The sequence below is a fragment of the Syngnathoides biaculeatus genome, chromosome 7 (genome assembly GCF_019802595.1).
Source record: "Syngnathoides biaculeatus isolate LvHL_M chromosome 7, ASM1980259v1, whole genome shotgun sequence".
NCBI classification, from domain to species: Eukaryota; Metazoa; Chordata; class Actinopteri; order Syngnathiformes; family Syngnathidae; genus Syngnathoides; species Syngnathoides biaculeatus.
Window position 1 is genome coordinate 7,160,013 of NC_084646.1, and position 27,766 is coordinate 7,187,778.

Sequence of the window (27,766 nt, forward strand, 5' to 3'; positions counted from 1 at the left end):
ATTACATTTCAAGGTTTTTCTCCAACCAAAATACACGACAATTATCTCATCTACCTTGCAATTTGCAACTTTTTTGCTGGAAAAAAAAACAACCACTCTGAAAACACACACACACACACACACACACACACACACACACACACACACAAAGAAAATAAATATTGTGACAAGATTTTTCTCCAAAACACGAAATTATGTCCAAAACAAAAAAAAGCACCATTGTTTGCCAAACATTCAGCTCCCACCTTAAAAAATATTTCATTCTTGTATGCTGACGACTTCATTCTCGTAGTATGATTTGTGCACCTCCCTCATAGACCTTGGCAAAACGGCACCAAAGATTCCTAACATCTTGAAAGTAAGGTACGGTGGTAATTTGTTCCATTACCAAGCTCGTAACTACCTTGACTAGCGCGTCAAATCGGTATTCCCTATTGAAATCAATTGAAATGCCACTAATCCGTTCCAGCGCTGCATTTCTCGGTGGGTTTTGCGTCATTAAGAAAGAAAGAAAAGAACAATATTGTATAAAAACATAAAGCAACATCAAAGAGAATATACAGAAATGAACTGGTTTAATAAAGTTTATCTACTGTACATTCAGAAAGTCGAAAGTCGCCACAAGTGTGTGTCACCCTCTAAAGGGCGTGGCCTAGCGAGTGACCTCAGACACTTTGCCGGTTCATCTTACTGTGAGCGCAGTTCCTTGCCAGGGTTCTCATTTTGTATTTGTGTGTATCGGCTAAACGGCTAAAAGTCCATCGGCCCCCCTCTTGTCCACACGCGAGTGGGGCGTCTAATCCCAAATTTGCATTTTTCCTCGCGACACAAAGCCAAAAAATGGACCCAGCAACGGCTTTTAACTCCTACGTTGCGGCACTTGGAAGTCCAGGCAATAAATAAACAGCCGCAAAGCTCTCGTCCCGCCGGCGATGACGCGACATCACCTATGTGGCGTCGGCGGGGAACAGGCGAGGCCAATTGGCGGGGTCGAGAAAGATTGTGGACACGCCGCTGTAGAACCAGAGTCTGGGCAGGTAGCCCTCCACCTCCCAGGTGTCGGAGGCCCGGTTGTACACCTCCACCTCCACGCCGTAGTCGCCCTCCATGCCCTTCCAGTGGCCGCCCGTAACGTAGAGTTTCCCGTCCAGGGACACCAGGCCGCCGTTCTCGTGTAGCATATGCAGCAGTTGGATCTAGCGAGGAAGAAGAAAAGCTGCTTGAGATTCTTATCCTCACGGAAGTCCACCTTCCAGTAAAAATGTTTATCGCAGGGATATGTTCTAGAGCCACCGACGATAGGTAAAAACCTCTGATGTAGACCATATTTTTTTAATTTTATAGCTCCCGCATGCTTGAAGCACCTTTAAATGTATTGAAACCTTCTTGAAGTCACTTTTTAAAGTATTCGTTGGTGCCTGTTCTGAGTCTCTGTGTTGTCTAACATCACTTAAGATATGTAAAGAAGACTCATTTGCACACAAAAAAGATGCAAGGCGTGCTTGCATCATATCATTTTCTCAAACATGTTCGGTAGCTTCATGCTAATAGCAGCAACAGGCTAACAGTAATTAGCATATATGTTAACATATGGAGAGGCAACGCATAGAAACAGAGCATATAACAACAAATAATGTAATATATTTTAATCACCAAAATGTTCAACCAAACCATGTAACTCTAATGAGAACGTGCTAGCTTAATGCTAACATGTAAAATGCCATAGATGGGCTAAGAAATATTTGCATAATATTATGGTAATTACAGTCACTGCGATTTGCCATCGCACTCGCAAATCTGCAGTCGAGCACGAAAAATCACGCGCATAAAATTTGTTACGAGTAGAAATACATAGCTGCGCAATTGCACACTTGTCGCACACTCTCAGCACACACGAAAACCGATCCAGCGCCGTGAACCACACCCTGAAGTCTTTTCTTTTTTTTTTAACATGGAAACACACGTTCTCTCACAACGACCTGCTCCTCAGTCTATTTCTACTTCCGAGTTTACCTGACACCGCCCCCCTCCGCTCTTAAAGGGGTACACTCGTAATTACAAACAGATCGCACAATATATCTGCGGGCTTGACTGACCACACCCGTACGTTTTTCTAAATGTGAGGTACTGTAATTATTAACCTTCCAAAAATGGCAACGTACAAACACAGCACACAACGTTTTTTCAAAGCGACGCATTATCTCTGTGGCAATCTTCGATAACGGCCATTACTGCAGTTCACAGTAGCAGGTGACCTTATTTAGCTCTCCTTCTGCGTGGCATCGTTTCCAGTCGAGCTCAGCGAATCGCGACATTTCGCAGCACAACGCGGTACTAAAGTGAAACGAAATTTTGACCTGCATGTCCGGTGAACTACCGATATTCATGGATGGTGGATAGATTTGCCAAACGCGGACCCGTGAATATGCAGGAGGTTTCTCGCACGTGAATGAGCCGAGACCTTCTGCCACATGTTGGCGTCGGGGTCGTAGGAGTAGACTTTCTTGGTGTTGTCGGCCAGCAGGTAGATGTTGCCGTCCATGCACACGGAGCGAGGAGACGACAGATATTTGGGGATGAACGGCGAGCAGATGCTCATCCAGCTGTCTGGGACAAAAATAAACGACAAAGACGACAACAACGAGCAAACAAACATCAACCACAAGTTGGGGGACAGAGGAAGTCAAGAAAATGAGCCGATTGCTAAGATTCAAACTTTTTCACCTGAGATCATCTGATTTTTGTTGACGAAAATCATTTAGATCAAGACAGAAGTCAAAATAAAATGAGAACGCAGTCAGAAAACATGCAAAGAAAAGGGTGATCATTTTGATTCTTGATAAAATATCACCTAACTTCGTTCTTGGAACATTACAACTTTCTTATCACAAGCAAAAAATACTACTTTATTCTCATAAGGTTCACCTTTTTTCTAAATACTACTTCGCAGATCACCTATGGCGGATTCAACGCATCTAATCCCCCCCCCCCCCCCACCACCACCACCACCCAAAAAAAATCCAGATCGCTACGTACTAATGCGCCATCCCTGGCATGACGACACGGACCAATAAAGGAAAATTATTAATTAATTAATTGATTACATTATTTTTTTTAAATGCCATTCACTCCTACTTTGCGGTTTTTCATTTTTCGCAGGTGGGTCTGGTACCAATTAACCGTGAAAAATGAGGGATTACCATAATATAACTTTTGTCTCCCTAAGGGAGATTTTTTTGTGTGAAACTTTTTTTTCCCTCAACAAAATCAAACTATTATTGTAATTTCACTTTTTTTTTATTTAAAGATGCCACACTCTTAAATTATTTTTTTAAGATTGCAACAAATTACTTTTCTCACATGGGGAGATATTTTGTCTTGAAATCGAAATATAATAATGTTTTGATAGTTACTTTTTTTTTGCTAAAAAATACTATTTTCTACTACTTCCTTATCCCCAAAAATGCACTTCCGAAAAAGAAAGTTTGTCATTACAATGAGTAACTTTCTCATTACAATGAGAAAGTTTGTCATTACAATGAGAAAAAAGTTTTTTTCTCTCCCAAATGTCCCTTTAGGGGCTCTGTAACTTTCCTTAAGATTGTAACTTTTTTTTCCTGAAAAAAAAGCATTCTTGTAAAATGTTTTAGGTTTCTTCGAATAAATACTTAAAAACAAGCCCAAATTATGACAATTGAAGAGCCTCAAATAAGAGAAAGCAGTATCGGTAAATCATGCAAAGCAGCCACACAGGACAGAAAGTACCCTGGACAAATCACTGACAGTATCTTAAATTGATGGGAAGTAGCCTGAAATGATGAAAAGTCCATTCATCCATACAATTTCTTAGCCGCTTATCCTCACGAGGGACGCAGGAGTGCTGGAGCCTATCCCAGCTGTCCACAGGCAGGAAGCGGGGTACACCCTGAAATGGTTGCCAGCCAATCACAGGGCCCATCGAGACTCACAATCACACCTATGGGCAATTTAGTGTCCAATTAATGTTGCATGTTTTTGGGATGTGGGAGGAAACCGGAGTGCCCGGAGAAAATCCGCGCAGGCACGGGGAGAACATGCAAACTCCACACAGGCGGGGCCGGGATTGAACCCGAGTCCTCAGAACTGTGAGGCCAACGCTTCAGCAGCTGAGCCACCGTGGCGCAAAGCGTCCGCGGATGACAGAAAGCGCCGCGCATCCTCACCTATGACGGGGTTGTAACACTGCATGGTCAACGCGTTGTACTTGACGGCGCAGGAGCCGACGACGTAGAGCTTTCCCTGGCACGCCGTGCAAGTGAAGTTGGTCACGTACTTGACGGCGGGACAGGCGGAGGTCCAGGTGTCGTGGTACGGGTCGTAACGCTCCACCTCCACGCGGGCCAACGTGGTACCTGAACACGAACGCGGGAAAAGCTCACCGTGGCCAGAAAAGTGCGTTGTTGCTTTGAATCGCTTACCGCCAATGACGTAAATCTCGCCGTTGAGCGTGGCGGACGAGTGGTTGGTGCGAGGTCGGAGCATGGGCGCCACCGTGACCCACCGGCCCTCCTTGGTGATGTACTTCCAGGTCTCCGTGGTGGACCAGGTGTTGGTGTTGGAGCCCCGCGAGCCTCCTGGTCGGGGCGGACATTCCCTCGGAGCGTTAAAATGTCCGACAGGCCGACGGAGGGACAGACGGACGCTCACCCGTGACATAGACGTCGTTATTCAGCGACACCATGGAGAAGCCCCACTTGTTTGGGTTGGGGAACTTTGGGAGCTCATGCCACTGCTCTACAAAACAAAAACAAAAACTTGGGTGAACGTAATTGGACACATAAAGAAGAAGAAGAAGAAGAAAAAAGTGAGCGTTTGTACTTGTCTTGGTGTTGTAGAAAGCGCAGTTTCCGGGCTGAGCTCGGCGCTCTCTCGCCCTCGCCCGCTCGCCGTAGCCGTCGTCGTCCGAATCGTCGTCCGAGTCGTCGTCCAGGGAGCGACCCCCCATGACAAAGAGCACCTCCTGCAAGTTGGGCTGCGGACTCGGCATCTCCACGGTGTCGGCGCATTTCGGGTCCGAGTGCAATTTCTGACCCCCCCAAAAAATATATGTCATTATAATAATTCAAAACCATGTACGTAAAGCATGCAGACAACATTGTAGCCACCAGACTTTGAATAATTTTGATTTCCAAAAAGGGAGTGCAAGAAAAAAAAAAGTTTGGGAATTACTGAATTGAAAGGTGTTAGCAACATTAGCATTAGCATTGTGGGTATAGCAACATTAGCACTAGCATTGTGGCTACAGATTGCGGAAAAAATTGTCAAAATGTGCTGAATGTTCCTGTGAAAATATATGAAGTGCTGAAATGGAGCTTACTAAAAACATAAATTGTTGAAAATTACAGTTAAAATGTTAACATTAAACATTTACGTTTAATAAAAAGGTGTGACGTTAGCAATGACACTAGCCACGTAGCATCTTGACCATAAAATGTGAACATTTTCTGTTAAATGTACATTGTTAGAAATGCTGATATGTTGCAAGTGGGACCTAACACCATGACAAAAGAAACTGTTTGCAAAACTAATATGTAAAAAAAAAATACATCAAAACATGAACAATTTCATTTTGTATTGTTGGCAAACGATATGTGAAAATGGTCCAATTTTGTGGTCATGGTGCTAGCCAACTAGCAGCAAATATGTCCAAACCTCCATGTGGACCTTCTCCACGGCCTCCCTGCAGCCGTCCGACGCCTGCACCAGAGGATCCTGCATCAGCGTGCCCCTCAGGTAGTCCGGGTCGAGCAGCTCCAGGCGGCAGAGGCCCAGCAGCTCCGGCATGTGGTCCAAGCGGGTCTCCCGCCGGTGGCCCACCCACCTGAGGACGGCCTCCACGCGGGCGCGCTCGCATCGGATCTGCAAGCCCTCGTGGCTCAGGCAGGAGACCAGGCGATCCCTCTCCTGGAGCAGGAACTCCTCGCTCAGCTGGACTGCCTCAAAGTTCTCCAAGAGGAAGGCCCGCGCCTTGGCCACCACCTCGGGGCACCCGTGGATCTCGCCAAACTCCAGGATGCCCAGGCAGTTGGTGGCGTCAATCTGGTGCTGGAGGTAGCGCGTGCACACGGCGCGCACCGTCTGGAACTGCAGCCGGCTGGAAGTGCGGATCAGACCTTCCACATTGCTCTGGTTAATGGTCAGCTTCCCCGTGTAGGCGAAGTCCAGCAGGCAGCTCAGAATATCCGGATCCACCTCCTGGAGCTCCACGCGGGCCGCGATGCTCTCGGCGAAGTCACCCGAGAACATGCAGCCGAAGTAGGCGCTGCAGAGGGCCAGGACCCCGCGGTGGCACGGGAAGTCGCGACCCCCGGCGCTCAGGGTCACGTCCACCATCTTGGGCTGAGAGCACAGAGAGCGCAGGCCCTCAAGGATGGTCTGCGAGTGCGACGGCAGGCAGAAGTCGAGGTCGTCCACGTTGCGCACCATCCTCGACGCCGTGTCAAGAAACAAAGAAGAAGAAGCTCTCGGCAAGAAAAAGTCATTCACCTGAAAGGGAAAATGAAATGAAAAACGGTGCAAAGAAAGTATTTATCTTACCAATCATACCTTTACGGTCATGTCCATTAGCGCTCTACGGCATTTCGCATCACAGGGAGTCCTCGGTCTACGACTGGGATCAGTTCCTACAGTCGCGACTTAACTCGGATTTCGACATAAGTTGGATTCCACCATTCAAGTCGGAATTTACATCAAAATACAGAAGAAGGGGAGGCAGTGCTTAGCTATTGCTAAGGAACCTGGTCCTCAATCCTCTCCATCTGGACAAGTATCAAAGAACCTTGTTTTGTGATCATTGTACCCGACATAGGAACAACGGAACTCTTCACTTGCGCTAAAATACGGGCTTTGTCTTTAAGAATTGTCACCACTGTCGACCGACTGAAGCCTTGGTGGTGTTGGTTTCTCTCCTTCCTCCGATCTTTTTATGATCTTGAGCTCTGTTTCCATGGTTATGGATTTTCTTTTGGTTGCAGAAGCATTGCTAAAAGACACAGGGTTAGCTTAGCCAGACAAAATGGCGGACGGGCGTTGTAAAGTCGAAACGTCTTAGGTCGAGACAGTCTTAACCTGAGGACTCCACGTATGTTTGCGTTAAGCTAGCAAACGTTTGTTCAAGTCAATGACGCGGTTTGGTTGAGCATTTTTGTTTAGATGAACAATTTTCCTCTTATTTGGAAAACTGTTTGAGCGAGAGAGTCTTTTTGGTTTCCTCTAAGTCAGTGGGGTCCACGGACCCCCAGGGGGTGGAAAAACGTCTTTCCAGGGGGTCCGTGACGTGAAGACGAAAAAACCAAAATCGTCTGGAAGCTAATCATGATGTGACAATTGCCCTTTCCAGTGTTGAACCAGGTTTTGATTTATTGTGCAAAAATAAAAGGCAAGAGCACGTCAGCCACTAAAATTGAGGATTTCTTTGTACCAGAATGGCATAGCTGCGTCCAGCACGACGTTATTGAGGTTGGGGGTCCGGGAGCTTTTTGAACGACTCACTGGGGGTCCGGGCCCAGGTTGACTTTGGGAACCACTGCTCTAAGTAAATGTCATTTCTTATGAAGGAGAGAGTGATAACGGGGGCAAAGGAATACTTCCAAAAAAGTCTTTTAATAAGATTGAGACGTGTTTGGAACGCGTGGGCGGGGGTAAAACTAAAAAGAAGCCATTACAGATTTTCACCTGTCACAAGTGGGTGTGAAACGTATCCCTGCGATAATCGGCTTCACGGTTAATGTCTCAACTGAACCCATTAGCGAGAGTTAGCGACACCGCTACCACAAGTCCCCAGGCCCCAAAGCCTGCTAAAAAATAAAAAATAAAACCAAGCTTTCCATCGTGAAATAGTAAACAGACTCACCGGGGCGACGCATCCTGCGACAGAACCGGCCTTTTTTTTTTTTTTTGTTTGGGGAATCGGCGAGAAAGGGGAACTTTTGTGCCCGGTAGCTGGGACGCTGGCAGCCTCGCGTAGTCTTGCCTTTGGTTTATTTTGGGCTGCCACTGACAAGTGACGCTCGGGGGCTGATGTCAGATTCCAAACAATGTGCAGCTGCTGCCACACACACACGGACACGTCGCGGGGCAGCTCGGATGACCGAAAAGGCGAACGACGCCACGGCTCGCACGTGGACATTTGTTGATTTATTGTCTCTCTGCATGAAAAACAAGCGGCTAAAATTAAGCGGAAGAACACTCGCTTCTAGATCAAGCGCAATAATAAAACCGCCCAATCTACACTTTACAAACCGAAAATCTTCAGCAAAGTATTACGGTGAACCCCCGTGTATTCGCAGGTCAACATTGGCAAATTTATTCTTCAGGCCAAAGCCGTGTTGAATATAAAAATGCTGCTTTGGCGCCGCCTGGTGGCAACTTGGTACCAAGAAACTATGTTGGACTGAGGGGAGGAGTCAAGTTTGTAGGTAGAGAAAAAAAGTATATTGCTGCCATCGTGTGGCATCAATAAGCAATTACTATCTTTGTTGGGATGGGAATGAATTAGCGTAATTCCCGGCCTACAGAGCGCACCGGGTTATAAGCCTCACCCAGTATATTTGTAAAGGAAATACCATTTGGTACATACCTAGGCCCCAGCCGAGTAAAAGCCGCAAGTGCCCACATGGAAACACGAGATATTTAAAAAGAAAGACAGTACACAGAGTTTAAAGCTCGCGCCGCAGCGCTAACACTAGCGGCCCCACGCTAATACTAATGGCGCCGCGCTAACACTAACGCTAGCACCGCCGTGCTAATGCTAACACTGCCCGGCTAACGGTAGCAGGGCCGGCTAAAGAAAACATACTAGTAAAAATCACTGAGACACGCCAGTAACACGATAGCGCAGCGCTAACAGGGCCAGACCGGTAAAAGTCACTTCCTCGGCACATATATTCCACCGGTCTCACTCTTACCTTTTCCGCTCGAGTGCCCCCTTGCGGCCGTTAGAGAAAAAACGCAGAAATTAACCCCAGGATTGAAAGCGCGTGAAAAAAGTCGCGGCTTATAGGACAGAAATTACGGTATTCGCAGCAGGGATTTTTTTCAAAGCTCAAATCTCTCCACCAACAAAACAAAACGAAAGCATCATTTTTGATGACATTTTTGTTTGGCGGCGTGTTTTGAGAAAAAACGCGAAAGTCGGCTCCTCAATCAACACCGAGAACGGTAAACAAACCCTCAGCACGACAAGACGAACGGCGTCCTCGTCGAGCTGCGCCGCCGTCTGTACTCGAGCCTGTGATGACCGCGGGAGTCGTAGCGCCGGCATTCGTGTGAGCGCCGGTGTTGATTCTGGATGGTTCCACATCAGATTAGCTCTCATGTTAATGACGATAGCATATTGTCCAGCGTTCGCATATTTACCAAAAATGTAATCACGATCTGCAGTCTGATTAGAGCTAAATCTCAGTTCCCTGATCCAAAAAGACAAATTGGCCAACTTTCTTATTTTTTTAATTGCTTTTTTTAATGTTCTTTTTGTTAAAAGCCAATTCCAGATATTCCCGTGGTCCGGTGTGAGGTCGGTTTGTAAGTGTTGCTGCTCTGTGTTAGGCCGTCGATTGCGTTTGCCGTCATATGTTAGCATGAAAAGAGGTGCTGAGGAATACTTTAAAAGTTGCCTGTGACAGAGTACCAAGAGAGGAACTGTAGTACTGCATGCGCAAGTCTGGTGTGGCGGAGAAATATGTTAGAATAGTACAGGACATGTATGACGGCAGCAGAACAGCGGTGAGGTGTGCCGTTGGTGTGTCTGACGAATTTAAGGTGGAGGTGGGACTGCATCGGGGATCCGCGCCGGGCCCCTTCCTGTTTGCGGCAGTAATGGATAAGGCTGACAGACGAGGTGAGACTGGAATCCCCTTGGACTATGATGTTCGCCGAGGACATGAGGGCAGCGGGTGTTAGAGAGGAGGACGCACGAGATAGGCTTACATGTAAAAAGGTGACACGCTGTGGCGACCCCTGACGGGACAAGCCGAAAGGAAAAGAAGAAGAAGTGTGATTTAAGAAGTTGAAATTTGTTTGAGAGGTAAAAGTTTGTCTCTGTGCATTGCGTAAAGCCCACGATAAACGGGGGTTCACTGTAATGTCAGTTTAGACGCGTTGTACGGTGTCCTCAAGTGGCCATAAAGGTGCACACAGCCTGGATAAACTACTCAAAATCAAAGATTTCCGCCTCTTTCTCTTTCCAAAAAGCAAAACTGCGGTCGATGTATTGGCAGATCTCCTCGTTGCTGAAACTGGAGATGTCGGTCCCGGCGTAGTCCGAGCCCTCGTCCGGCGTGGGCGTCTGCACGATGACTTTCGGCAGCGGTCGACTCCCCGGAAGCCGGCGCGCCTCCGCCTCCGGCTCGCCCTCCTCGGACGCGGCGGCCGCCCGGCTGAAGAACTTGAGCTTGAGGTCATCGAAGCCGTCCTTCCACTCGCGGTCGCCGGCCTCGATGTCGCGGACGACGGCCTTGTGGAAGTCGCGCACCAGCTCCCAGGGGAAACCGCCCACGCGGTCGAAGACTTCGAAGCACAGCAGGTGCCTCATCTTGCGCTCGTCCACCGGCAGGTCCTGCTCCAGGATGTGGAAGTAGCCCAGCATGAAGAGGTCCAGCGTCAGCTTGTCGTACTCCAGCGGCGCTCCGTCCACGCGGGGGAGGAACTGCTCCGGGGAGTAGAGGACTTGCTGCCTGTGGAGCCTAAAATGACGGAAAAATATGCAAACACGGTCACGGGGCAAGAAAAGGTCACCAATGGCGATACTTTTTGTTTTTTGACAATTGTGCTGATGAGGCCAAATCCGCAGTTACTCATCTTGTGAGGATAAGCGGTATACAAGATGGATGACTTGGTTACATACTGTCACAAAATGTATTAAATTAGGGTATGAGATTGAAAATAAAGAAAAAAATTGAGAAAAATTGTTTAAAGGGTGGGCGGCACGGTGGATCAGCTGGTAAAGTGTTGGCCTCACAGTTCTGACGACCTGGGTTCAATCCCGGGCCAACCGGTTTTTCCCCGGGTGGGCACTCCGGTTTCCTCCCACATCCCCAAAAACATGCGACATTCATTGGACACTCTCGGTGTGATTGCGAGTGCGGTTGTTTGTCTTTGCCCTGCGATTGGCCGGCGACTAGTTCAGGGTGTACCCTGCCTCTTGCCCGTTGACAGCTGGGACAAGCTCCAGTGCTCCCCGTGACCCTTGTGAGGATAAGTGGCAAACGAAAATGGATGGATGGACGGATATTTAAAGGGTGGACATCACTCGATCATTTTTTCACGTGATGACTTCATTTAAAAAAAAAAAACAGGAAATTAAGGGATGGATCATCACATTAATTTTTTCAAATGGAGAAAAGTCATCTTAGATGACAGACATGAACAGATTACTTTTGTAAAATAAATGATATGTAAAAATATGAAATTCTTGTAGATGGACCATCAGATGTTAAAAATTGTAAAAATTCCCCGGCAGAAGCATTCTTGTCTTGACTTGTCAAAAATCAAGAAACAAGAGAAAAAAAAAAAGAAATGCTGTCTCGGAGGACAGAAATGATCCCACTTGTGAGCATAAATTTCGCAAGCCTACCGTCGTATCTGTCGCGAAGGCACGCTGGAGATCATCCGCCTCCAGTTGCCCAGCATCTTGTTGACGGCGCTCCTCTGCTTGAAGAAGTGGCCCAGGGAGCCGCTCATCATCTCGGCCCGGCTCTTCTTCCTCTCGGCGGCGTCCTTGCTCTTGAGCGCGACGGCGTAGGCCGACTTCTTCCAGTGTCCCAGGAAGAGCACCACAATGCGCTCCTTCCGGAGGCTGGCGCCCGCCACCGTCTTCCCCTCCTCGGGTTCCGGAGCTGGAGTCGAGGCAGACGAGGATCCGTCTGCGTCCTCCGGCTCGTTTTGCGTCTCGAAATTGGACTTGAGCGTCCTCACCGACACGCCGAAGCGCCGGATCTCCTCTTCGATCCTCTGGCGGCGGCCCCGCGCGGAGGCCCGCCGCTCGGGCGCCTGCGAGAAGACGCCGGCCAGCTGCCCGTCGGCCATCTTGCAGTGCGCCTGCTCGGCCACGTCGCTCGTGAGCAGCGACATGCTCTTGACGATGCCCGAGATGCGGCCGCACCAGCCGGGCAGCAGCGGCGGGCGTCCGGCCGGGTCGGCGAAGCGGGCGCGGGCGCTGATGTTGACGATGGGCGCCGGCAGGATCTGGCGCAGCTCGTCGGCCAGCCGCGCCAGCTCCGCTTCGTAGCCCTCGCCGGCGTGGCGGCGCAGGGACACGCTGGCGATCTGCTCCTCCAGGTAGAGCAGGTCGTGCTCGGTCAGGAGCTCGCCCGACGGGCCCAGGATGGCGTTGTGGGCCTGCGAGTAGCGCCAGTTGACTTTGGACGGGCGCTGGCCGTTCTCCTGCAACGGACGGGGCAGAGTTGAGGAGGAAAAATGCACGTTGGGTCCAAACGTTCGAACCCGCGTATCAAACCGTTCAATGTTTCAGCACTTTTAGCACGACTTATTGTTCTGTAACAAGGTGCTGAATTGCAGAACTGTTTCTGTGACTCTTCCGATCTCTGTGCTGCCACCTTCTGGTGACACATGCAAGCTAGCTTCTTCTTCTTTTTCTTTCGGCTTGTCCCATTAGGGGTTGTCACAGTGTGTCCTCTTTTTCCATCTAAGCCTATCTCATGCATTTTCCTCTCTAACACCCACTTGTCTTCGTGTCCTCCCTCACAACATCCATCAACCTTTTCTTCGGTCTTCCTCTCGCTCTCTTCCCTGGTAGCTCCATCCTTACCATCCCTCCTACCAATTTCCTCACTCTCTCGCCTCTGGACATGTCCAAACCATCGAAGTCTGCTCTCTCTCGGACCTTGTCTCCAAAACATCCAACTTTGGCTGAGCTCATTTCTAATCCTATCCAACCTGCGAGAACCTCAACATCTTCATTACTGCTACCTCCAGTTCTGCTTCCTGTTGTCTCTTCAGAACCACCGTCTCTAATCTGTCCATCACGGCCGGCCTCACCACTGTTTTATAAATTTTTCCCTTCATCCTAGCGGAGACTCTTCTGTCACATAGAACACCAGACACCTTCCGCCAGCTGTTCCACCCCGCTTGGACCCGTTTCTTCACTTCCTTACCACACTCACCTCTTCTTCTTCTTCTTTTCCTTTCCGCTTGTCCCGTTAGGGGTCGCCACAGCGTGTCATCTTTTGCCATCTTAGCCTATCTCCTGCATCTTCCTCTCTAACCCCAACTGCCCTCATATCTTCCCTCACCACATCCATAAACCTTCTCTTTGGTCTTTTGCCAGGCAGCTCCAACCTCAGCATCCTTCTACCAATATACTCACTCTCTCGCCTCTGAACATGTCCAAATCATCGAAGTCTGCTCTCTCGAATCTTGTCTCCAAAACATCCAGCTTTGGCCGTCCCTCGAATGAGCTCATTTCTAATCCTAGCCAACCTGGTCACTCCGAGCGAGAACCTCAACATCTTCATTTCTGCCACCTCCAGTTCAGCTTCCAGTTGTTTCTTCAGTGCCACCGTCTCTAATCCGTACATCATGGCCGGCCTCACCACTGTTTTGTAAACTTTGCCCTTCATCCTAGCAGACACTCTTCTGTCACATAACACACCAGACACCTTTCGCCAGCTGTTCCAACCTGCTTGGACCCGTTTCTTCACTTCCTGACCACACTCTCCATTGCTCTGTATTGTTGACCCCAAGTATTTGAAGTCGTCGACCCTCGCTATCTCTTCTCCCTGTAGCCTCACTCTTCCCCCTCCACTTTTCTCATTCACGCACATATATTCTGTTTTACTTCGGCTAATCTTCATTCCTCTCCTTTCCAGTGCATGTCTCCATCTTTCCAATTGTTCCTCTGCATGCTCCCTGCTTTCACTGCATATGACAATATCATCTGCGAACATCATGGTCCAAGGGGATTCCAGTCTAACCTCATCTGTCAGCCTATCCATTACCACTGCAAACAGGAAGGGGCTCAGAGCTGATCCCTGATGCAGTCCCACCTCCACCTTAAATTCCTCTGTCACACCTAAGGCACACCTCACCATTGTTCTGCTGCCATCATACATGTCCTGTACTATTTTAACATACTTCTCTGCCACACCAGACTTACGCATGCAGTACCACAGTTCCTCTCTTGGTACTCTGTCATAGGCTTTCTCTAGATCCACAAAGACACAATGTAGCTCCTTCTGACCTTCTCTGTACTTTTCCACGAGCATCCTCAAGGCAAATAATGCATCTGTGGTACTCTTTCTAGGCATGAAACCATCCTGTTGCTCGCAGATACTTACTTCTGCCCTGAGTGTAGCCTCCACTACTCGTTCCCAAAACTTCATTTGTGTGGCTCATCATCTTTATTCCTCTGTAGTTTCCACAGCTCTGAACATCCCCTTTGTTCTTAAAAATGGGAACTAGAACACTTTTCCTCCATTCTTCAGGCATCTTTTCGCCCGCTAGTATTCTGTTGAATAAGTTGGTCAAAAACTCCACAGCCATCTCTCCAAATTGCTTCCATACCTCTACCGGTATGTCATCAGGACCAACTGCCTTTCCAGTTTTCATCCTTTGTAGTGCCTTTCTGACTTCCCCCTTAGTAATCATTTCCACTTCCTGGTCCTTCACTCTTGCCTCTTCAACTCTTCCTTCTCTCTCATTTTCTTCATTCATCAACTTCTCAAAGTATTCTTTCCATCTATTTAGTACACTACCGGCACCAGTCAACACATTTCCATCTCTATCCTTAATCACCCTTACCTGCTGCACATCCTTCCCATCTCTATCCCTCTGTCTGGCCAACCTGTAGAGATCCTTTTCTCCTTCTTTCGTGTCCAACCTGGTGTACATGTCTTCATATGCCTCTTGTTTAGCCTTTGCCACCTCTACCTTTGCCCTACGTCGCATCTCGATGTACTCCTTTCGCCTCTCCTCAGTCCTCTCAGTATCCCACTTCTTCTTTGCTAATCTCTTTCCTTGTATGACTCCTTGTATTTTGGGGTTCCACCACCAAGTCTCCTTCTCCCCTTTCCTAGCAAAAGACACTAAGTACTCTCCTGCCTGTCTCTCTGATTAGCTTGGCTGTCGTCGTCCAGTCTTCCGGGAGCTTCGGTTGTCCATCGAGAGCCTGTCTCACCTCTTTCCGGAAAGCCGCACGACATTCTTCCTTTCTCAGCTTCCACCACATGGTTCTCTGCTCTACCTTTGTCTTCTTAATCTTCCTACCCACCACCAGAATCATCCTACATACTACCATCCTATGCTGTCGAGCTACACTCTCCCCTACCACTACTTTACAGTCAGTAACCTCCTTCAGATTACATCGTCTGCACAAAATATAATCTACCTGCGTGGTTCTACCTCCGCTCTTGTAGGTCACTATATGCTCCTCCCTCTTCTGGAAATAAGTGTTCACTACAGCCATCTCCATCCTTTTTGCAAAGTCCACCACCATCTGCCCTTCAAAGTTCCTTTCCTGGATGCCGTACTTACCCATCACTTCTTCATCGCCCCTGTTTCCTTTACCAATATGTCCATTACAATCTGCACCAATCACAACTCTCTCGCTGTCTGGGATGCTCAGAACTACTTCATCTAGTTCCTTCCAGAATTTCTCTTTCAACTCTAGGTCACATCCTACCTGTGGTGCATAGCCGCTAACCACATTGTACATAACACCCTCAATTTCAAATTTTAGTCTCATCACTCGATCTGATACTCTTTTCACCTCCAAGACATTCTTAGCCAGCTCTTCCTTTAAAATAACCCCTACTCCATTTCTCTCCCATCTACTCGGTGGTAGAATAATTTAAACCCTGCTCCCAAACTTCTAGCCTTACTACCTTTCCACCTGCTCTCTTGGATGCACAGAATATCAACCTTTCTCCTAATCATCATGTCAACCAACTCCTGAGCTTTTCCTGTCATAGTCCCAACATTCAAAGTCCCTACACTCAGTTGTAGGCTCTGTGCATTCCTCTTTTTCTTCTGACGCTGGATCCGGTTTCCTCCTCTTCTTTGTCTTCAACCCACAGTAGCTGAATTTCCACCGACGCCCTGCAGGTTAGCAGTGCCGGGGGCGGGCGTTGTTAACCCGGGCCACGACCGATCCGGTATGGGATTCTTTAGATGAACGCTCATATTTGTTTGGCACAGTTTTTACGCCGGATGCCCTTCCTGACGCAACCCTCTGCATTTATCCGGGCTTGGGACCGGCCTACAGATTGCGCTGGTTTGTGCCCCCCATAGGGCTGCATTCCTTACCACACTCACCACTGCTCTTTATTGTCGACCCCAAGTGTTTGAAGTCATCCACCCTCACCATCTCTTCTCCCTGGAACTTCACTCTTCCCCCCTCCGCCTCGCTCATTCACTCTGTTTTACTTCGGCTGATCTTCATTCCTCCGCTTTCCAGTGCGTGCTTACTGTTCCTCCACCTGCTCCCTGCTTCACTGCAGATCACAACATCATCTGCGAACGTCATGGTCCAAGGGGATTCCAGTCTAACCTCGTCTGTCAGCCTACCCATCACTACCGCAAACAGGAGGGGGCTCAGCGCGGATCCCTGATGCACTCCCACCTCCACCTTTAATTCTTCTGTCACACCACTGTACTGCTACCCTCATACATGTCCTGTACTATTCTAACATATTTCTCCGCCACACCAGACTCGCACATGCAGTACCACAGTTCCTCTCTTGGTACACTCTTGGTCGTAGACTTTCTCTAGGTCTACAAAGCTAGCTACCGTCGGAAAACACAAAACAAACACGGTAATAGGTGGATTTGTGCAGTGTTTTGGCTCTGATCCGGCAATGAGGTAAAGTTGCCGACGTTACCCTCCACCTCTGGTCCTCCTCGTCCAGCAGTCGGGCCTGCAGCTGCCTCACCATCACCTGCCGCTTCCACTCGGCGATGGGCCGACCCTTCTCGTCGTGGCTGGGCACCAGATAGTCCATGTCCACCAGGTTGGCCTCCTCGCTGGGCAGCACCACAATTTTGCTCTGTGACGGGAAGTAAATATGGTGTTAATAAACAGTATTTCAAGTGAAATTATGACATAATTCTGAGCTTACGGCTTGTCCAGTGAAGACAATCGAAAGGGAGGACTGCTTCAGCGAGGCGATGGGCTTCATGTCCCCGAGGAGCTTCCTGTCGGCGAGGAGGTTGTTGGCGTCGGGCGGCGTCCTCTTTGGCGGTTGTAAACTTTTAATCACTAAACACGCAAAAAAAACCCATCAATGCCGTCTTGCGTCTTCATCCTCCAGTTCTGCAAACCTTCGGTAAACTCACCAGAAGCGGCGGTTTGGACTTTCTCGACGTGCGGGATGAGACTCTTGGGAGGTTGAGGGTACATGGCCGCCACCGCCGCTGCCGCCGTCTCCTCGCTCTCGGGTTGCTGATTGGGGAAGAAGAGGAGGAGGAGATGTTTGAAGTTGTTTTCGCGGGTTTCTCGGATGTCTGCCGATGACACGCACCTTTGGGGTGTCCATGACGTCGACGGTCCTCTTCTTGCCGTCTTTCTGCACTGATCCAATGGCGGCCATAAAAAAAAAAAGCAAAACATCCATCCGTCTATTTCTTGTACAGCTTTCTCAAATCACCACGTCAAGATGGCAAAATGAAGCACATTGACTAACTTCGACATAGTTCCTCGGCAACGAGATGCGACAAAACACTACTTCTGTCGAAGCGAAGCGCCACAAATCACTTCAACATAGTTTCTTACCATCAATATGCCATAAGATGGCAGCAAAGCACTCCATCCATCCATTTTCTTCACCGCTTATCCTCACCAGGGTCGCAGGGAGTGCTGGAGCCTATCCCAGCTGTCAACGGGTTGCCAGCCAATCGCAGGGCACATCGAGACAAACAGCCCAACTCACAATCACACCAAGGGGCACTTTAGAGTGTCCAATTAATGTTGCATGTTTTTGAGGCACGGGGAGAACATGCAAACTCCACACAGGCGGGGGCGGGATGGAACCCGGGTCCTCAGAACGGTGAGGCCAACGCTTAACCAGCTGATCCACCGTGCCGCAGCAGAGCACTCAATTTTCTCAAAATGAAGCGCCTCAACTCACGTCGACAGTGTCAAGTGAGTTTTTACAGAAAATAATGGAGGATAGTTGGCCTAACCCAAAAAAATCTGCAAATGAGTGAATCCGTGACAATGAATTCTGTTTCAAATTGATTCCAGTCAGAAAACTTCACGGACACTCTGCATTATGTAAAATTGACGTTTTGTTTGTATACAAATAGTTGGGTTCCTGGATCGCCCGCATCAAGATCCAGAAGAGGAGACTTTTCCTTTTGCCTGACCCGCTTTTTTTAATCTGGACCGGAAGGCTTTTTCCACTCATGGAACCAATCGTTTGATTCTTCTTCCCTGGCAACTTCCTGTTGCTTGTAAACCAGGACACGCAACACACGAAAACGCACGACGTCCGCGCCGGCCTCAAGTCGCCTTCGGGCTTTAACGCAGGTAGCGGCAAACTGCGCTCAAAACATACTGCGGTCCTCTAAAAATTCCTAATTCTTGTGGTCGAAATAAAAAAATGCGCTGCAGACAAAAGTTCCTGGACCTCTGAAAAGTACCAAGTCTTATTTCCCTCCCGGATAAATTTTATTTCATATTATTTTCACACATTTAGCACAAACAAAACCATTTATATGATGAATGAATGGAGAAAAAAAACCCCAGATGACAAACTAAAAAGGAGGCGGTACGGTGGAGCAGGTGGAAAGCGTTAGCCTCACAGTTCTGAGGTCCCTGGTTCGATCCCGGACCCGCCTATGTGGAGTTTGCATGTTCTCCCCCCGTGCCTGTGTGGGTCTTCTCCTCGGCACTCCGGTTTCCTCCCACATCCCAAAAACATGCAACATTAATTGGACACTCTAAATTGCCCCAAGGTGTGATTGTGAGTGTGGCTGTTTGTCTCTATGTGCCCTGCGATTGGCTGGCGACCAGTTCAGGTTGTGCACCGCCTCCTGCCCGTTGACAGCTGGGATAGGCTCCAGCACTCCCCGTGACCCTTGTGAGGATAAGCGGCTGAGAAAATGGATGGATGAAAAAATTGCCCCTAGATGTGATTGCGAGTGCGGTTGTTTGTCTCTGGCCTGCAATTGGCTGACGACCAGTTCAGGGTGTACCCTGCCTCCTGGCCGTTGACTGCTGGCATAGGCTCCAGCACTCCCCGCGACCCTCGTGAGGATAGGTGGCAAAGAAAATGGATGGATGGATAAATTGCCCCTAGGTGTGATTGGGAGTGCGGTTGTTTGTCTTTGCCCTGCGATCAGCTGACGACCAGTTCAGGGTGTACCCCGCCTCCTGCCTGTTGACAGCTGGGATAGGCTCCAACGCTCCCCGTGACCCTCGTGAGGATAAGCGGCTAAGAAAATGGACGGATAATTACAAATCTTTCGACAAAGCGACGCTCTCCTCATGCGCTTTGCAGACAACACGCCGTGTCGCATTCGGCCTCGTGAGCGCATCGCGAGTTCGCGTCAAAGTCCTCCAAAATCGTTGGGGTGGGGTGGGGGGGGCAGGTCTTCGCGTCGTCCTCTCACACGGCCTTACAGCTTCCCCGAAGTTGCGCAATCCCCAACAGATAAACAAGAAGAAAGAGAAAGAAGAAGAAGAAGAAGGGAGGAGAAGGAGGATGTACGAGTAGTTGCTTCCTGGGTGACCCTGATCGCAACAGTTCACCGTCCCTGTGCGTGCCTTTAATTGGACCCAGTGGCAGCCGCCAGCATTTGGTTTTCATCAACGCCACCTCTCAGCTGCCACACACACAAAATCAAAAGACCCCCGATCAAAACACATCAAGAGTTCGCGACCTCTTACTACACTCCAATTCGCTCCTGTCAGCGTTTGCAACAAACTTGGAATATTTCCATAACACCCCCCCCCCCCCCAGCTCCAGAGAGACGTGGGGGATGTACAAACACACACTGTACACGCACGCACACGAGGTTGCGGCGTAAGTACACATCCTCGCGCAAGTTCACACTCCCGGGCGTTTCCGGGCGCTTCATTTCCCTCAATGGATCCGCGATCGACCCCGCAGGGGCATTGAGTGCAAACACCACCTAGCTAAAAAAAAAAAACAAAACAACAACTCGGAAGTCGGGTCACTAGCATTCAAATGACGACAAAGCTCAAAGATGGAAGACGGTAAAAATGGACCGACCTGGTTCTCAGTGGTTCAGCATGGCTGCGCGTTGAGGACGTCGCCGGCGGACGAACAAAAACCCGACGCAGGGCGGCGTGAATAATTGAAGGGGAAAAGGATAGGTTGTTTGCTAGCGCGGCTAACGCCGACGGCGCGCTTGGCACGGGGGCAGGTATCGGCGGGAGCCTACGAAAAAAGATATCCCGTCGCATTCTACTGACTCCCCCCCCCCCCCCCCACGTTGAACGGAACGGACGCTCGCCAGGAGAGGACTCGTGAAAGGCGGGAGTGGAAAGACAAATGTGACACCGTCACGTCTGAGCAACGTTTCAACAACAACAGCGAGCCAACTTGTGGATTAAATTTTCACGTTGAGCCGGCAACGTCGTCGGGCCTGAAGCCATTGTGGCTTCTCGTGGTTGCTAACAATCTAGTTTGTCTCAATTGCGTCACGTCACGCGCTCGCTAGAGCAGCTAGCCGTTGCGGCAACAAACTCGTAGGCTCTGAAGCAAATGTGGCGTTTAGTGGTTGCTAGCAATCTATTTTGTCTCAATCGCGTCACGTCACGTACTCGCTACATCAGCTACCCGTTGAGGCAAGGAACTCGTCCGGCCTGAAGCAATTGGGGCTTCTACTGGTTGCTAGCAATCTATTTTGTCTCAATCGCATCACGTCACGTACTCGCTACATCAGCTACCCGTTGAGGCAAGGAACTCGTCGGCCTGAAGCAATTGTGGCTCCAACTAGTTGCTAACAATCTATTTTGTCTCAATCGCATCACTTCACGTACTCGCTACAGCAGCTACCCGCTGCGGCAAGAAACTCGTCGGGCCTGAAGCAATTGTGGCTTCAACTACTTGCTAACAATCTATTTTGTCTCAATCGCGTCACGTCACGTACTCGCTATAGCAGCTACCTGTTGAGGGAAGAAACTCGTCAGGCCTGAAGCAATTGTGGCTTCTCGTGGTTGCTTCGATCTATTTTGTCTCAATCGCGTCACATCACGTACTCGCTACAGCAGCTACTCGTAGAGGCAAGAAACTCGTTAGGCCTGAAAGAATCGTAGGTTTTACTCGTTCCTGCCAATCTATCAAACCTCCTTCAACTAGCTTGAACTTCCTGTTTTTACAGCTACCCGTTAAGGCACAAAGTCGCTACGTGACCGCCATTGTAGGTTACCGTGGCAGATTTTTGTTGCATCTACGGGTGTGGAAATTGCCCATGCCCCCTTTCACGCGGGGGAAATGCCCCGAATTCAACCTTCGCATCTGAAGACACCAGAAGAGATGTAATTAAAGCTCAGCTGATCTCCAGTAATCGGAAGATCCAGCTCAAGAGTCGTCCTTGAATCTTGCGCCTTAGTAGGCTTAAGTTGCCAGTTCCAGGCACGGGGACGGTGAAAACTGTGAAACTCGAGCCGGCGGATCTCGTTCCAGACCTCGGGCTCTTCCACCTGAGAGCCGAGGGGAAACCCGATAGGGGCTATCGGCCGGCGGGGGCTGCCAAGAGTCTGGGCCGATCATCCCGCCATTGTTCTTCGGGCGGCGAGGCGCGGATCACCAAAGCGCTCCGTGTGCGAACAAGCGCAGCTGCTCTTCTTCTTCCTGACTTATTGCCGGCTCCCGTTGGCCCGGTCGCCGGCGCGGGTGGTCCGCCGAGACACCTGGGAGGCTTTAAGGTCTGCCGGTGGACAGCATTCCCTGATTACCGCGCCGCCCTTTGATCGCGTGTTTGGGGTCGTAAATCAAGAAGACGCGGCGCAACCTGGACGAGCGTCTACATTTTTGAACATCTCATTAGAATTTTTGTGCTCTTTTATTTGTTTATTCAGTCAAGAACCTTCTAAAAAAGTCCATCAGAACCCCTGCAATCCCCGATTTGTCGTCACGGGATTACATATCTGTGGGTGGCGGTAGTAGACTAGTAGACAATTGTGAATTCATAACATTCCCCTAGCTCCTAAATTTGAACAATCGTGCCTAGAGATAAGACTTTCATTCGTTCTCTGACCAGACTAATCAAAATCATAACTCATAATTCAAATCATCTTTACCCATTGAAATGAATGGAAACGACATGAATCTGTGCAGCCGCCCCCACCCATCCCCAAAAAAGTCATCGGTTTTTGATAAGAAAAATAGCTCCCTATGATAACGTACTTAATCCATCCATCCATTTTCTTTTGCCGCTTATCCTCAAGAGGGTCGCGGGAGTGTTGGAGCCTATCCCACCTGTCAACGGGCAGGAGGCGGGGGGACACGCTGAACTGGTTGCCACCTAATCACAGGGCATCAGCCAATCACACTCTCAATCACACCTAGGGGCAATTTAGAGTGTCCAATTGATGATGCCTGTTTTTGGGATGTGGGAGGAAACCGGAGTGCCCGGAGAAAACTCCACACAGGTGGGTCCGGGTTTATACCCGGGACCTCGGAACTGTGAGGTCAACGCCTTACCAGCTGATCCACTGTGCCGCCATGTGCTTAATCATGCAGTGCAAACATAATTCAAGAGTATGCAAACAAATGAAACATTCTTTGCTTCAATTCAGTGGGCATTGTGCTGCGCCTTCTGACACGTACGTGGACCTGGAGGGAGTAAAATACAGACACAGAAACAGTGTATATGCCACTGGGATCTTATTAGTCCATACGCCTATGAGAAAGGTCTACATATGTTGCTCCACCACTTGTGTTCATACATGCGTCGTAACACGGCGACACCGGTGCTCTTCGTACGGCGGTTTCCATTGTTTGTTAGCATCAAGCTAATCAGACTTTGCTAAGGCAAAGATTTGCGGTTCTTTCGAATACACAATGTGTCGTTTTCTTTCATTTGATGTTTACTTTGACGGTAAACTTCAACCGGGGTGTGAGTCAACAATTTGAAGCCTCTTTTTTGGGAGAATGTGAGAAAAATTAATTCCTGTTGTGAAGTGAGTTGAGTTGAGGTCACTGGCAACATATCAAGCGCTCCTGTCTCAAAGTTTTGCTCCCAAGTCAAAGCACAAAGAACCCAAATGACTTGGAACTCGACAGAACTCCTAAGTCGGGTCACTCATATTTCAAGGCACCACCGTACATACATGTACTTATTATTTCCCAGGAGGAAACTCTCGCACAGCCAAAACGATGAAACCCAAAAGAGCTTTTCGCCGAAAAACAAAAGTTCCCTCGGTGCAAGTTCGAGGCACACCAGCGCTTTCATTTCCGAGCCAACAAAGCCGAGTGACCTCAGTGTCACAAATGGAGAAAATAATTGCGCGAGATGCTTCCAGATGTTTTGCTTTTACCCCCGGACCCCCCCCACCCACCCACCCACATCCACCACCTCCTCCGACCACGCCGAGAAGCAGATGGTCAGAGGCGCTCGCACGCTCGAGGACGCCAGCTCACATTGTTGTGCCGGGCTCGCAGGTATCTGGCGCACCGGCGGTGTCCGTTGTAGTGGGCCAGGTGGGCGGGGGTGAACCCGTCAGAGGGATCAGCCCGGCCGGCCAGCAGCCGTTCGCAGCACTGAAACATGCACATATGATTCACAGCTCCACTTATTGACTATTTTCATACTTCTTTTTTTTTTTTTTTAATGATAAACTCTTCTGCCCTTCTCAGGCATTTTTTGAGATTTTTTTTTTTTTTGGGAGGGGTGCGGGGATTATTTTGGCCGTGTTAAAAATCCATTGTGTTTTATTCAAAAATGTATTTTGCACTTTTTTCATCCATTTCGGAGTGAGAAACCTTCGTGATCAAAATTGTTCACACACTATTAAATCATTGTACATCCGTTTTTTATTTTTATTTTTTTCATAAATCACTCCAACACCTTCAGACTTGATTTTATAAATGTTAGATAACAGCTATGATAACTAAGTTTTCATTCCTTCCATGACCAAACTTGTACAGTAACTCAAAACATTATTAAAAAAAAAATAGTATGTAAGTTTCTTTCGGCTTGTCCCGTTAGGGGTCGCCACGGCGTGACATCTCAGATGAACGCACATATTTTTTTGCCATAGTTTTTACGCCGGATGCCCTTCCTGACGCAACCCCTCTCGGGGAGAACTCAAAACATTATCATAACTCATATTTCCCTATTGAAATTAATGTTAACGCATTCCAGTCCCTGCCAAAAGAAAGTCGTTTTAAAACTACTTTCTAAAATGACAGAGTAGTGACAATTAAAAACAATATAGACGTGGCTACACTATAAAACTGGCATTTACGGGGTTAAAAATGATAAAAGGTTCAATTACCGAGTCTGAAGTTGTTTAAATGATTCATGCAGTAAAAATAATGATGATGTATGATGATTTTATAGCAATTTTGGTTTGCTCATTTTGCTAGTAAACGTAAGGATGAAGATTTAAGAAGGCGACCTCCATCTCGAGCAGCCGCTCCAAGACACCGCAGTGCCCCCTGCTGGCGGCGAAATGCAGCGGCGTGGCACCGGCCCGGTCTCGGCAGGAGGGGTCCACGTCGCTGTGGGTCATCTGTCGGGAAAGATCGAGGGCAGAATGTCAGTCCTGGAGAATTTCTGTGGGAATGGCGAAGAGATGAATCTGAGGAATTATCGAAATGTCATGTCATGTCATTATCCAAGCCGCTTATCCTCACAAGGGTCGCAGGAGCTAATCCCTGCTGTCAACGAGCAGGAGGCGGGGTACACCCTGAACATCTGCCAATTCACGCACCTGAAATCGAGGTCCCAGTGAGGTTTTTGTTCTTGTTTCCAAGGTTGAGTCCTCTAAAATGGCCTTATTCAAAAAATGTGTTAAATTCATTTTAATCCCCTTAAAATTTAACACTAGACAATTACTGTAAAATAGATTTTTTTATAAAAATGTTTTAATGAATTAATTTTAAAAATGTTCCAAACTTGATTATATTTGATCAGTAATCACATTTCACTTTTTGATTATTATTTTTTTATCTTTAATGAATCTGGAAATTAAAATATATATATATATGTTATATTAGCGAGTGTTGTGTGCAGAATTTGGAAGAGAAATAAATGTGTTCAATTTTAGACTTATTTTATAGCAGAACAAAATGTGTAAAAAAACAGTTTTGGATTTGCTATATGGTCAATTTTTGGTGTTCTTTTAAAAAGTTGAAAATATTTTAAACTGTGATTAAGGGGTTTCATATATAAAATACCGAAAAGCAAAAAAAAATAATGGAGTCAATTTTGGAATAGGGCAATGCAACCAGATACAACGTAGGACCCCCCCCCCCAAAAAAAAAAAAAAAATCAGCATTGATTTTCTTTATTTTCAATAAATTTCCAAATACACTTTCTTTGCAGTGTTCTCCATAGAATTTATATTATTTTTTTAAATTAAATTAAAAAAACTTTCAATGCTATCCATAAGCGATCTATGTTGAATTTTACTTTAATTTTTTTTTTTAATTATGAATTTTCAGAAATAAGTCTGCACTAAGAAAAAATAAAATAAAATAAAATGTGGCATAAGTCCACCACTGTGAAGACTTTGCAAAACTGACTGCGGGCCGTGGCCGAGAAGCAGCTCCGCGCAAGCGAGGTCTCCGTTGAAGGCGGCGTAGTGAGCCGGTTTTGACTTGGTCCAACGCCGAGCCCCCGAAGGACAGCAGCCAGCGGACCGCCTCCACGCAACCGGAGCGAGCGGCGTCCCGGTCCTGCGCGCATGCACGAACGACACTCGCGTCGGACCTGACCTGAAGTGTTTTCATCAGGACAACTGCAGGTCTCATTGAACTTGAAGTTCGTTTGTTTTTTTAAAAGAACAACAAAGAAAATTTTCTCCATCCATTCAACTAAATACAGGCGTTTTCAAAAACAAATTTTAACTTTTCCAATTAATCACCGCCAGCCTTCTGAGTGAACGCAGATATTTGACTTCTCAAGCCGTCAATGGCAGCGAACGTGCTAACTTAATGAAATGTCATTTCACAAAAACAATGGAAGTCCTTTTCTGATCATCAAAGTCAATTATGACACTTCAAACGCCCTTCAACTTTTAAAACACATTTCGAGACTTGCTTGGCCTGGTCTCACTTACTCTGGCAGTCCGAAAAAAATCCGGAACGATCATAACGTCACTTTGGAGAAACAAAAACAAAGCTCGCGCGCACATTTCAGAGAGTCAAAGCGTGTTCGCTTCATGCAGCTTCTTTGTCACTCCCGGCTGCTGTTTACTGTAAAACTGACATCCATCCATCCATTTACTTCACCGCTTATCCTCACAAGGGTCACGGGGAGCGCTGGAGCCAAGGAAGCGGGCGGTATACACCCTGAACTGGTCGCTAGCCAATCGCAGGGCACATCGTGACAAACAGCCGCACTTCCAATCACACCTCGGGGCAATTGACCCCTCCGTACAGGGCACTTAACCACGCCTCCTGAAGTGACGTCACGCCACGTGCGCTCACGTAAGACAAACAGTAAAATGGCAAATACAATGCAATACATTCTCAACTGAGACAGACTGCTTCTGATTTCATTCAAATCAACGATATATTCTAGATTCTAAATACAATACATTCTTAACTGAGAGAGACGCCATGCTTCTGATTTCATTCAATCATTCACACGTAGCAACGTTATGCTAGCGGAGAACGTCTCATTCATTTATACGAGACGTGTATTAAAAATCAAATTTAGGGCATATCTTCGTGCAAACACAGTCTGGTTAAGCTTCGGCCGCGAGCCGGCAAGAAATCGATACATTTGTGCAGTCCGATCGTCGCTAAATATCGCTCAACACAGATCAAGTGTGGCAATCGTTCACACGCAGCAGTGTTATGCTAGCGGAGAACGTCTCATTTATTTATACGAGACATGTATTGAAAATCAAATATAGGGCATACCTTCGTGCAAACATATGTGTTCCGGTTGATATTAGATGGACTTAGTTGATGATGCGGTCTTCCACAAAGTTTGATCCATCGAAGGCATTTTTCGTACTGGGTCTTCGGTTTTGGAAAGGGTACGAATGGAACTCCACCAACTAGCCTTTCGGGATACCTGTCGTCACGATTACAAAGTCTGCGACTACACCTCTTAACCATATTTTTTGTTAAATAACCCAAATACGCGATAAAACGCTAACAAAACCTAGACTGGACCATTCAATGTTGTCAGAGAAAATGGCGGGAGCAAAAAGGGGCGTGGTTTATGCAGATCTCTGGCCTCTGATTGGTCAGTGACGCGGATTGCGCAATATCCACGGAGGGGTCAATTTAGATAGTCCAATGTTTTTGGAAGGTGGGAGTAAACTGGAGTACCCAGAGAAAACCCACACAGGTACGGGGAGAACATGCAAACTCCACATAAGCGGGACTCGGATTTGAACCCCGGTCCTGACATAAATATAATTAAACACTGTACTGTTAAACACCAAAATGTATAATAGCAAGTCTGCTAGCTTAATGCTAACACACAACAGCACAGACGTGACACAAACTAGCATAAACGGTGCGGTAATTTCAAACCGTAATAAACTCATACTTTAATACACAGTGCAGCAACATATAGGATAAAATTAAAGATGGTATTTAAAAAAAGAGCCCTTAAA

The 27,766-nt window shown here is 47.8% G+C and overlaps 1 protein-coding gene across 11 annotated transcripts; it reads right to left on the bottom strand.

Moving 5' to 3' along the window:
- Nucleotides 1-27,337, bottom strand: LOC133503395 (kelch-like protein 30). 11 transcript variants are annotated; one of them, XR_009795731.1, is made up of 10 exons: nt 27,060-27,337; nt 24,587-24,700; nt 23,607-23,726; nt 17,514-17,558; nt 17,329-17,434; nt 17,112-17,251; nt 16,875-17,039; nt 11,612-12,420; nt 7,892-10,721; nt 6,397-6,525 (listed from the first exon to the last, which is right to left on the bottom strand). XR_009795731.1 is itself a non-coding variant. In XM_061824993.1 (9 exons), exons 1-9 carry the CDS (start codon nt 25,941-25,943, stop codon nt 10,187-10,189), a joined length of 2,262 nt encoding a protein of 753 aa, XP_061680977.1. In that variant the 5' UTR covers nt 25,944-26,160; the 3' UTR covers nt 6,608-10,186. The 11 variants fall into 11 exon arrangements, 5 of the variants coding, with proteins under 5 accessions (XP_061680980.1, XP_061680979.1, XP_061680978.1 ...); XR_009795735.1 differs by having other exon boundaries at nt 17,514-17,563; XR_009795732.1 differs by lacking the exon at nt 27,060-27,337 and adding an exon at nt 26,252-26,544.
- Nucleotides 27,338-27,766: the final 429 nt, after the last annotated feature.

What these genes read in the sequence shown, in the direction of transcription:
- LOC133503395 (XM_061824993.1), bottom strand. Translation starts at nt 25,943, where the DNA reads ATGAGACCTGCAGTTGTCCTGATGAAAACACTTCAGGTCAGGTCCGAC. An exon ending in CTTCTCGGCCACGGCCCGCA is followed by an intron (nt 24,701 to 25,715) that starts GTCAGTTTTGCA and finishes CTTTCCCGACAG; the next exon opens with ATGACCCACAGCGACGTGGA. An exon ending in AGCGGCTGCTCGAGATGGAG is followed by an intron (nt 23,727 to 24,586) that starts GTCGCCTTCTTA and finishes TGCATGTTTCAG; the next exon opens with TGCTGCGAACGGCTGCTGGC.